General features: G+C 33.3%; 1 protein-coding gene across 10 annotated transcripts in view; it reads right to left on the reverse strand.

Moving 5' to 3' along the window:
* Positions 1 to 12721, reverse strand: part of ZMYM4 (zinc finger MYM-type containing 4) — a 133609-nt gene that overhangs the window by 34416 nt on the left and 86472 nt on the right. For all 10 annotated transcript variants that reach the window (XM_025419965.3, XM_025419967.3, XM_035698768.2 and 7 more), the window contains 9 exons: positions 11595 to 11679; positions 11099 to 11354; positions 6402 to 6576; positions 6082 to 6294; positions 3581 to 3731; positions 2971 to 3086; positions 1780 to 2055; positions 1457 to 1607; positions 300 to 472 (listed from right to left, as the gene is read on the reverse strand). In XM_025419965.3, coding sequence (XP_025275750.1) covers positions 300 to 472; positions 1457 to 1607; positions 1780 to 2055; positions 2971 to 3086; positions 3581 to 3731; positions 6082 to 6294; positions 6402 to 6576; positions 11099 to 11354; positions 11595 to 11679 — 1596 coding nt within the window. The remainder of the gene's footprint in view (positions 1 to 299; positions 473 to 1456; positions 1608 to 1779; positions 2056 to 2970; positions 3087 to 3580; positions 3732 to 6081; positions 6295 to 6401; positions 6577 to 11098; positions 11355 to 11594; positions 11680 to 12721) is intronic.

Consider the following 12721-nt stretch of genomic DNA (forward strand, 5'->3'; position numbering starts at 1 on the left):
CCAATTCATTTTAGTTAAATAATAAATTAATACGATGCTAATTTTAAATACTTTAGTCTTAAGACTGATATATCTTCTATAAGGAAATTAAAACAAAAAGAATGTAACTTCAGTGACATTAAAATTTTCTTAATACTTTTATTAATACTGCAAGTCATACATTTATTTTTTAACATAATACATTTAATACTTATAAGTTTTAAATCATTAAATTGCCCTTCATACTACACCAAAGAATAAAAGAAGGAAATAATGTATGCCCTAACTTGAAAAATCACAGGAATGTGTATTATATTTACCTGATAGAATAGAACTGTATATTTGGACATGCATTCTTCACAACAGAACTCTTCTACTTTCCCCCCCAAATTACTCTGTACCAATTTGGGAGATGTCTGTAAACAATAACTGCACATTTTACAGTGATTTCCCCAGCGTTTTGCCAAGTCATGTTTATAAAGCAATTTGCAACCTAAAAACAGGAAAGACAAAATTAAAATGAGAAAAAAATATTAAGTATCTACATCTTTAAATACCTTGTGACAATGTTTTCACACTTGGATCCTTAACCAATACGTAGGATCAAGAGATTAAAGGATCTAGACAACCATTTTTTTTTTAAATAAAGACAGGATAGAAAAAATTACAGTGCATCACATATAATAAAAGCCAGGTTTGTTTCGTAAAACTTTTGTTTTACTTGGGTAGGTGATAATCTACTTGGGTCACAATGTAAAATGTATTTTCTTTTGTGCTGTAATCAAAAGATTTGAAAGCCACTAGTCTAGGAAGCCAACTGTGTACAATTCTAGAATAAAACAAAACAGTTTCAACATAAAAAACAATCATTTAAGTAAAGAAGGTAATCTACCTCACACTGATTTACCTACTCAGAAACATGTCTGTTTAAAACAATGCAAGTATAATCTTATGTTGCTAACAAAAGTTAGTTCTCTTCAGAAATAAGTGCAATAAATAAATAGGGAGGCCTGGATGGCTCAGTCGGTTAAGCGTCCAACTCTTGGTTTCAACTCAGGTCATGATCTCAGAGTCCTAAGATCAAGCTTCGTGTCCAGTTCCGTGCTCAGCAGGGAGTCTGCTTGAGATTCTCTCTCTCTCTCTTCCTCTCCCTCTGTCTTTCCTCCCCCAATAAATAAATATATCTTTTTTAAAAAGTGCAATAATGACAAGATCCCTACCAATCTAAGAACGTGAAATGTTTATCACATCACCACTATCTTCTGTAATACAATTCAACCATCTTTTCCTTAATTTTGACATCTATATGATATGAAGGACTAGCTCAGGAAAAAAGTACACCAAGTATAAACAAAACAAAAGGCTCTGTGGTTATACACAAGGGTTAAATGAGATAAACTTACACAGTAACAGCTTAAATCATCAGTTACTTTTAAAAGGACCAACATGCTCAATAGGTAAGATGATCTTGCTTTACCTTCACTACAGAATGACTTGTCAGCACCTGAGAATCGCACAGTCTCCTTTACAATTTTCTCAATTTTACAATATTCACACATTGCCATTACATTATTTATTTTCTTATATTCATCAGAACAATTCTTGCCACAGAACTGAAACATTTTACCCTGTGAAGAAATAATCATCAAGTACTAATTAAACATTTGGTTTATCTTTTGGAAATCCTTATTCCCTCTTACTTTCAAAACAAGTAGTGGAATTTTGAGAGATGAAAAGCCAGAAATGATTTTATCGATAGGTCATTTTGTACTCAAACCCTTTATCAAGATCCTACTTTACCTTATAGTCAAGAAGTTCCGGTTTTGTGGCAAAAAGGCGGTTACAGTGCTGACACTTGAGTTTTACAACATTTCGTGGGAACCCAACATGCTGGGATTGGGCAGCAAGTCGCTGGAGACCAGCTGCAGCAGAGCTACTGATGGAGGTGGGAGAAACGGCAGAAGTATTACCCCCTCCTGAGGACACGGTTGAACCTGTGGGGATGCTTACAATTACTTGGCCCTGAGACAAGGGCACTACTGAAGAATTCATTCCTGTTGGTTTGTTGAACAAATTCTGAAAAATGAAACAAGATGATCAATGTGAATCATTTGTTCAAATAAATATGCACTGAGTGCCCATGTGTGATGAGCATAGTTCTAGGTATTTAAGACACACCTGTGAACAGGCAAAATGCCCTACCTTAGAACAGCTTATCACTGAAGGGGTAGAGAGTCACTTATATCCAAAAACTACAATAATTTAACTAATAATTTTCTTTTGTATTTAATTTTTTAACTTTTTTTTTCTTAAGTAATGTCTATGTGCAAAGTAGGGCTCAAACTCATGACCCCAAGATCAAGCATGGTATGCCCTACTGACTGAGCCAGTTAGAGAACCAAACTAGTAATAACTCCCTTAAAAATATCCTCCAGGGATCCCTGGGTGACTCAGCAGTTTAGCGCCCCCTTCAGCCCAGGGCATGATCCTCGATCCGGGATCGAGTCCCACATCGGGCTCCCTGCATGGAGCCTGCTTTTCCCTCTGCCTGTGTCTCTGCCTCGCTCTCAATCTCTCTCTGTGTCTCTCATGAATAAATAAAATATTTCAAGAAAGAAAGAAAGAGAAAGAAAGAAAAGAAAGAAAAGAAAGAAAAGAAAGAAAAGAAAGAAAGAAAGAGAAAGAAAGAAAGAAAGAAAGAAAGAAAGAAAGAAAGAAAGAAAGAAAGAAAGAAAGAAAAGAAAAGAAAGAAAAGAAAGAAAGAAAGAAAGAATCCTCCCAATAGATAATGTGGATATAACAACGCCATTTAATGTTAAAAGAAGGCAGGTAAATGACAAGCATCCAAATACAGCAGGAGTCAAAGAATCCAAGTTTACCAGGACTGAGACAGAAGTGTAGGCAATCGGGGAAAGAGCAAACGCATACCAAGTTCTCAGACTACATAGTAGTCGCCTCAGACTGGAGAAGAGGAAGATTTCTGAAGCATACCTGGAATGCGACAACACAGCTATAGCTGCAGAAGTTGCGTATACTTCCATCTGACATGGCGAGGTGATACTGCGGGATTGCTGAGGTTTTGCAACTGTTACACTGCACTTGTACACCTTAGCAAATTAAAATAAAAACTAATGAATAATATATACAAATATACACATATGTTTGAGAAAATAAATATTACCCAATATATGAAAATTCAAGGGCCAGGTCAAGTTGCAGGAACTGAAACTAAATCATGTCACATACAGACAAAAACTAACTTAACAGAAAAAATATCTCTTTTAATCTATAGTTGGTACAATCTACCCTGAAACTACATAATAAATGAAATCTTGAAATTAATCAGGTGTGGATAAAAAAATACATTAAGAAGCCATATGAAATTCTTTTGGTAAAGGGGAATGCACAAATAGGCAAGCAAATAAATAAACATAAATTAAGCAATCAAAGCAAGAGGTGATATTTTACAACACAGATCTGAAATATTTTAAATTTGCCTTAAAAATCAATTAAATTTGGACAAAAATCCACTATATAAAAAAGCAATAACCATAATTTTTGTCAACTATTATACTTATATAGTTTATGAAACCAGTATTACCTGCAGAAGTAACCATTTTAACTCTGTAAGCAGATAAGCAATTAACAGAACAGAAAAGCTCTGTCTTTCCCAAGCTATTGGTATTTTCAATCATTTCTGCTGAGGATCTCAATGATTTGCAAAGCGCACATGGTGTAATTTTGGCTGATTTCTATTAAGAGAATAAAATAACATTCATTTTTACCAAATTATAAGTAAAAGCATAATTCTTTGAAATGTTTATACTTAACACTGTTGAAATATTTTAAATTAGTGGCTTTCAAACTTTTACGATTACAATCCTCAGTAAGAAATAAATTTTAAAGTGACCCAGTACATAATTCTGAAGTTGTTTGTGTATGATACATACATATATGTACATAAAACTAAAAAAAAAGTTTCACAAAACAATATAAATCATGTTAACATGTGATGCATTTTTATATTTTCCATTCTACTGTATTTCATTCCAAAACTAATGCTGACCACAACCTGGCAATTAATTTGGGGATCTATTAATTGACTATAATGTAGTTTCAAAAATGATATTTCTAAAAATTACACAACAGGGAATTCATGTTCTTACACTACGCTAAAAATTAGAACTCCCCTACAGAAGGTGCTATATAAGGCAATAAAACGTGAATTCAAGAGAATAAACTTAATAGAAAATTCACTACCAGTTTTCTACCACTAATAACAACAAAGCACACAAAGCAATAAGCAAGTAAGCAATAAAGTGGGAGCAACTTTGGAGATCACAAGTGTCTAAATATAAGCAATCAATGAGTCAGTTATCTTCAGTTCCCACTAAATTAGGGACCCAGCAGCAAATAATGCTAAATACTAATAACATTTCACACATTCAGAATAACTTATGAAGTATATCCAATACCCATGATCTCTGTGAAGTTTTGCTGATAGTCTCATCTTGTTCTAGCAAGTAGAACCGATCATGTTTCCTCTGTTCCCTGCTATACACCATAATACTTCCATCACAGCATCTCCACTCAGTTATTAATCTATCTCCTCCAGGAGACACATAGCCCCTCAAAGCAGGAATCACATCTAATGTTTGTTCAATGAGTTATACATGAGGATGGAAAGAAAGCAGCAGATATGACCAACTTCAATACACCAGGTTGTATACAAGGTGCTTTTCTCATTCTTACTTCACATAAGCCTAACAGCATCCCAATAACAGTAATAATACAATACCCATTCACAGATAAAAAAATGGACCCAGGGAGTTTAACTGCTTTCCCCATGGTAAAATTCTATTTGAATAGAGTCAAGGAATAAAATCAAGATCTGCTTTACTTCTAAATTCATGTTCTTTCTCTACACCACAGTACAGGTTAATATGTGAGATATTTAATAGATATTGGCTAACTGAAAAATAATAAATAAATTTAAAATTAAGATGATTCAACGTATTTCTCCTTCTCTTGTGGAGTATGAACCATCTTTCAATGGACTGATTCCAAGTAACTTTTAGTACTTGATACAGTATCAGGAAAATAGTCCTTTGGACAAGGATAAGCTCATGAGGATACTGGGTTCCCCCCACCCCACCCCCACCCCCGCCATGAAAGCAAAACCAGGTGTTTCTAGAGGAAGGAATGTGCTTCATAATAACAAGAAATAAATGGAAACACCGTGTAACTGAAATTTCCAAATTCACTGCAAAGTATTAAGAATGCTTTAAAAGAAACTTCTCAAAAAAAGAAACTTCTCAATCAACATTACACTCACTCATCATGGTAGACTGTATAGAAATTTATTATTTTAAGGAAAAGAATGATCTGCTAATGCACTGAAACAGGAAGGCCCTGTAAAATTCAAAATATAGAAGGTTCTTACCACTCCTTTGGATTTATGAATATTAAAATCTAAATTTACTAACAAAATACAAATATAGTAAAAATGAAACTGCATAAAAGGCATTTGTCATTAGCATTCATCATCTTCTATAAACTTCATCAATTCACAAAATAATATATAATTTACATTTTTTTTATTTCATGAAGAAAAGGAAAAACCTTTTAAAAACAATTAATGGTAAGATTTTCATTTTCTGAATTGCAATTTCATCTATATGGAACTGATTGAAAGAATATATATGTAACTTGGACCTTACCTTGTCAAATAAAAAAGTATAACCAAAATATATTTCAAAGACAGCGATTCACCAAAAAGATGAGAATTGGTATCTCTGGGAGATGCATTATTTTTCTTCTTTGTGCATTTTCAAAATAGTGTTCAAAAACATGAATCATATTTGAAATACAAATGCCATGCCCTAAAAGCATGTATTTCAAATGTATGAAGAAAAAAAAATGCCACTTTAAAAAGATTTTTCATACACATTCATTTGACAAGTACTATTTATCTGTAAAAATATTAAGTTAATAATATGATCTTAGTATTTTTGTTACAAGATTTTCATAAATCAGTTCTACCAAAACATGTAGATCCTCCTAAAAGGAACAAAAGCTTTGGGGTTAAATACAATCACGTACCTGCTTATATGCTGTGACACACGCAGAGCTACAGAACTTCTTAGACTGGCCCTCTATCTGAAGCATGTGGCACTGCCCAGAGCCACTGTAACAGTATCCCCCACAGTTCTCACAACAGTTCATGGTGAGGTTGTTGGCAGAGCGAAACTTGGAGAAGCAGGCATCACTGCAAAGTTTATGTACCACATTCTGGTAATTAACTTCATGTCGAATCTAGGAATTAAAAACCAACATACCAACAAGCAGAGACCATGAAAAGCTGTTTTCAACACAAATATTAGACTCTCTCTGCACCCACCCCATAAAGTAAGAAGACTTACAACAGCATTCTTCTGACACATGCTGCATTTGGTTGAAATGCTGTTCGTATTTATGGTGACAACAGGTTTCCTTTTCAGTTCATATGTTGATAGACATGACTGACTGCAAAAATCTTTACTAGTGGTGCTATTTTCAAACTGGGCACTGATCACATCCTTTGGATTTAAAATATCTCTAAAAATGATAACAAAATAAAATAAGCCACAGTATCATTTGAATTTTCCTTTTTGTGAGTTAAAACAAAACAGAGGCAATTATATATATGTATGGAAAGGGCACTGATTTAAATGAGAACACTTGGGTTTTCCTGGGTAAACTGATGAATTGTTCTAATCCTTAAGTTCTATTCTATAAACAGAACACATGGCTTACTTTATGGAACTGCTGGGAGAATTAGTATACTGTTTCAAGACTAAAAGGATATATATCCAACAGCTATCATTCATTATCTCTAGTAGATGGGATCGTAAGAGATGTTTATTTTCTTCTTTCGGCTCTTTTATATTTTCAAAATATTCTTTGAAAAGATTATTACGCTCAAAAAAATTTTTAAGTACCATCTTTTAAAAGTAAAAATACAGGGGCACCTGGTTGGCTCGGTGGAGCATGCAACTATTAATCTTGGGGTTCTGAAAGAGAGCCCCATGTTGGGTGTACAGATTACTTAAAAGTAAAATCTTAAATAGATGTAAAAATACATTTAAATCTACAGTGTAAAAACAAAAACAAAAACAAAACAAAACAAAAAAAACAACAAAAAAATCTACAGTGTATATTCCAGCATGGTTATATAAAATTGAGTGCTTCTATTTTTAAATAATTTAACTTGTTAAGTATTAGTAGCAAAAGCAATTAAGATTAAAACACTTTTAAAGCCCCCTACCACACCACACCTTATCCTATCCCAAACCAGTGTTCACACAATTCATTAATTAGTTTAAATGTAAACCATTTTAAAAGCCAATGGAAAGGGTGTCTGGGTGGCTCAGTTGACTAAGCAATCAACTCTTGATTTCAACTCAGGTCATCATCTCAGGGTCTTGAGACTGAACCGGAGTTGCACTCTGGGGCTGAACCTGGAGCCTGCTTGGGATTCTCCCTCTCCCTCTCCCTCTGCCCCTCCCTGGCTCATGCTCATGCTCACTCTTAAAAAAAAAAAAAAAAAAAAGAAGAAGAAGAAGAAAGAAAAAGAAAAAAGAAAAAAGAAAAAAAAAAAAAAAAAAAGCCAATGGTGAAAAAAAAAATACCCTGATAAAATTTTCTAAATGGTGTCTCTCTCCTGAGTATACACCAACATAATAGTATATGAACCATTATAACTCAATCTTGCATCTTAAACAGATTATACTAATAGAGCACTTTTTAGAAAAGATTACAAATATCTCTGCTTCAATAAAATAGTAAACATAATAGGAATCATCACAAGGAACACCTCATACATTGTAATATATAATTCCATACCTCATCTTCTATATTTAGTAGCTCCAGGCTCTTCTACTTCCAGATTTTTTTTTGCCTTCAGTTATTTGTTAATTAGGTTTTAATATATTTCATTTATAGAGGTATTTATTGAGCACTTATATTGAGCCAGGCACTAGCTACACGCTGTGTCACAATATGGTACAAGTGTGCACTCAAGGAGCTCACAGTATATTGAGACAAAAAGAGAAATGATGTATAAAATACCATAAGAAAAGCATTCTTAAAATATAAAAGTGAAATAATTATGAAAAAGCGTAACGTATAACAGAAACAGAAATGATGAAACAATTATTTCAGACAATACGTGACATGAAAGGCCATCCAAAAGGTGATGTTTTAGCTATGTTTTAAATAGTTTTCTAGAAAGTTAAGGGGATAAAGGTTGGGAGCAGCATGGAAGGATAAAAGTAGGTATATTTCTCACTCCCCTCAGTATGCTTAGCATCCAACTACATTATAGCTTATTGATTACATCCAATTTCAAATATGAAAAATTTAGAAATGATACAGATAATCTTGAAATAGTTACTTCTTTGAGTATCATTATATATCAAGTAATCTGATCTTTTTAATAGTATTTAAAAAAACTATCCTCCAAATTACCTCTTTAATGTAGGATTTGAAAACTTTTTTAAAAAAACAAAGTGTTAGGTCCTTATTACTAAGGAATCCTGAAAATTAAATGATGATTAGCCAAAATACAGAGTTAAGGTTAAATTCAAGATGCTAAGGGCTATGGTTAATAATAAAAGATTAAGAAAAATATAACTGTTACTTCAAATAGCTAATGAGTTTCTTTTAACCAAAGTGCTGTTTCTATATTTCTACTGGTCTATAAAAATAGCATTAGCTCTATCAGGAAGGAAATCTTTTCTATTTCTACCCATTCAAATTAAATTGAAATTCTTCTTGGGGTTCTTCAAGGTATTAATTTACAAATTAAACCTGCTTGACTATATGGACTACATGGGGGCAGAAGAGTGGGGGGGGGGGGACAAAATTAATGAGGTATAGGACACTGAGGAAATCTTTTAAATTCTTTGAATCCAATTTCCTTATATTTAAGGTACAATTGAACAATTCATAGTCAGATAAACTAGACTATCTCAAACTGCTGTAATGACTATGTAATAACAAAAACAGGGGCTCCTGGGTGCTCAGTCAATTAAGCATCTGATTCTTGATCTCAGCTCAGGTCTCTATCTCAGCATCACTGAGTTCAAGCCCTACGAGAGACGGGGAGGGGAGAAGACAAGGGAAGGAAAGGTAAAGTGATAAAAAGGAGATAAAAGAGTAGTTCAGGAAGTAAAACACAATGTAAGGAAAATCAAGACTGTTCAGGGGTTGAGGGCTCAGCAACAACAGAAAAGATATCCTAAAAAATGAGAAGGGGGAAAAAAGTCAGAAAGCAAAGGGGAAGAAAAGGCAGAGGTGGCAGGCACATAAGGAGTACCTGACAGAGAATACTAAGAGGCAAATGGAAAAGAACAAGGCATGAAGGAAATGACAGAGTAGAATAGATATAAGTGAATGAACAAAGAGGTAGAAGAACAGTTAAGAGTCAAGGAATGACAGGTTGAAAACACAGAAGATTTATGAGTAAAACCAAACATAGCAAAAGACAAATGTAATCTTAAAGGATAACTGAACTACATGAGATCAAGATGGATAAGATATGACATGTAGGTAAAAATGACCTGCTCCAGCTAACACTAGGCAAACTAAAGGGATATAATAAATTTAGATGAAAAGAATAGTTATGTATGCAGAAGAATTTAAAAACACAGGCAGAAAGAAGGCATACATTTTAAAACTTCTGTGAGTTTCCTATGGTCATTTTAAGATCCACTGATGTATCTCTGAAAGTATCTATGAGTATTACTATGGAAAAAGAAATAAAAGTGCAATTTTAGAAAGTGCCAATCACCAAAGTAGAATTAAATAAAGAAGCACAAGAGGAAGTTTATATGAAATTATCTCATGGCAAAACAGAAAAAAAAACTATAAAAAATTACAATTTTCAAGTTGATTTAATCTTAGCATCTGATAATGAATATACTACAATACAGAAATGAACTTTTAAAAGTATGTTTATAAGTCTATTTTCATTAAATCAAACATGAAACATAAAGAGAGGCCATATAACTAACTTCCAGAAAGACCTATAACCACATTCAAATTTCTTTCAAGTCTCTAAAATGCCTTTTTCCAATTAAACCAGAAGAGGGAGCATCTTCTTCCCTTTCCAGAGAAAGGGAAGGGTCCACGTGAGGAACTATAAACACAAATACCTAAACTAATAAATCGTGGCTTGAATAGCTTCATAATAGAGGCCAAAGTGTTTCAGAATAAGAGTATTATTCATCTTTCTCTGACTTATGTAAGCAGTTTCTAACAGTTTACCAAATCAGGCAAAATGAATTCATATTCTTCACAAGTATCAGGATGACCTTATCAAGATCTAAGGACATATTCTTTTGATATTAAACACTGAAATGGAACCTCTTAAGTAGTTCAGAGATACTAAGAAGATAAAAAACATACACACTTGAGTCCTTTTAAAGATAAGAAAAGTATTAACTGAATTCCAATTAGATAACAAGATACATAATTTCAAATATTTGTGGATTTGAGTTATCTATTACCTATAAAATACTATGGTATTACATGACCTAAATGGTATTATTTTTGTTTTATAAAGCATCTCAACTAACAAGAATGGAAAGGCTTGTTTCAAAAGCATCTCTTAATATATAAAAGGCACATTATTTGCAGTTAAAATAATCTGAGCACCAAAAATAAATAATAATAATAATAATAATAATAATAATAATAATAATAATAATCTGAGCATCTAGTATTCAGAAAAACAGAGGGGGGCCTGGGTGGCTCAGTCAGTTGAGTGTCCAACTCCTGATTTCGGCTCAGGTCATGATCTCAGGGTTGGGAGATTAAGCATCTCAACATCAGGCTCCAGGCTCAGCAGGGAGTCTGCTTGAGATTCTCTCTTTTCCTCTCTCTCTTCCCCTCCCACCTGCTTGCTCTCTCCCTCAAATAAATTAAAAAAAAAAAAGAGAGAGAGAGAAACGAGAGCAGCAACATGCTGTGGGAATTCTCAGAAAACAGAAATGTGGAAAATTAAACAATACGCAGATAAGAACAAAGTACTTCAAAAGGAAACAAACAAAGAGGATAATTTAGAATTCTGCTATACTTTGAGCAGCTTGAACAAGTTTTCTTGGTGGGAGGAGGCGGTGGGCGGGCAGGTGGAACTGTATATCCAGTGAGGCACAGCGTGGAGCAGAAAAGCTGAGTAGACCCTTTCCTCTGATAAGCAGTTTGCCCCTTCTGAAGGATTTTTTTACAACCAGAACAGGAAACTCGAACAGCTGTGGCTGGAACTGAAGGAAGCATTTTATTCATGCCAGATGACGCCAGTGAAGGCTGAAAGCCAGTAGTCAACTGTGGAGCTTTAAAAAAAAAAAATTAAAAGAAAAAATGTTTCACTTTTGTCATGAATTTTAAGTATATATACTTTATTTCTCTTCTAGAACTAGTGTTGAAACCCAAAACTAATTATGCAATATATAATTAAAGCCATTCTAAATGGGCAGAGAACTGCCTAGTTTACTAACACAAGTAGATACTTCCTCTTGTCACACCGGTCAGAATAAATAAACACGATGTATTTACTCAGTTCTGTTTCTTACCAAGAGGACTGCCACTGACTGAAAAGACAGCACTAATTTTCAATTCCCCTTCTTGAGTTTTTTGCTGTTGGCCATGACTATACTCCTTTAAAAAAGAAAATAAATAAGTATTTAGGGAAAAGAATAAATACAATGTATCTAAAGAAATCCAGACATTCAACATAATTTACTTTGGCTACACAGGGGAGGAAGAAAATGTTCATACTATTACCATTTATAAGAAATAATAGCAAACTGTAATTACAATAAGGGTATAATAAGTTTGCATATGCTGAGAAAGCAAAAGGCAAAAAATGAAAGTAACTACCCAATTAACCCGTAACACTAGATATTTGAATTTTTTTGAAAATTCTTACTATTACAGTATTTTAAGTTGCTGTTTATTATAAAAGTAATACACACTATACAAAATTTAGATAGATAGAAATAAGGAAAAATTCTATACTTATTTCCATCACACCAAAACAATCACTGTAATTCTTTTGGTATATTTCTTTCCAGTCTTTTCCTCTCTTGTATTCAGAGGCTTTATTTCTCTACATAGCTGTAATTAAACTGAATTTATCATTCTAATAAAATGATTTCTTGATCACTTGAGTCAATTGAATATTTGCCTATTACTACATTGGTGTTTCTTAAGCTGGAATCCAAGAATCCCTAAGGTCTACAGATGTATTCTAGGGAGTCTGAGAATTCTAAGAGAATATTTTTTTAAATTGTGTCTTTATTTCAATGACTTTTGAATGTAAACATATTTTTCGTCATGAATAACTGCATATAACTGAGTTATACTACAAGTTTTCAGTGCTGTTATTTGCTTTTACAATTATATTATTGCACTGTGAAACCTCTTATGTGGCAGATTTAACTTTTTTTTTTTTACTAACTTTTATTTCAATTCATTGTTTATTACACTGAAACTTGCAAAAACCCAGCAGACCTCTAATTCTTGGAATTCTCAGGCAATTCCCCCTTTTTTTGTGGTAAGAGAGAGGTATCTGGTACATTACTCAAGTTTGAGAAATACTTATCTATTACTTAGTAGACATATCAGATTACACAGGGATGAGACTTCCCTCAGTCACAAAATCAAGGTACCAAAACTCTCAGTAATCAAGATAAATAAT

Source organism: Canis lupus, chromosome 15 (assembly GCF_003254725.2).
Source record: "Canis lupus dingo isolate Sandy chromosome 15, ASM325472v2, whole genome shotgun sequence".
Lineage (NCBI taxonomy): Eukaryota > Metazoa > Chordata > Mammalia > Carnivora > Canidae > Canis > Canis lupus.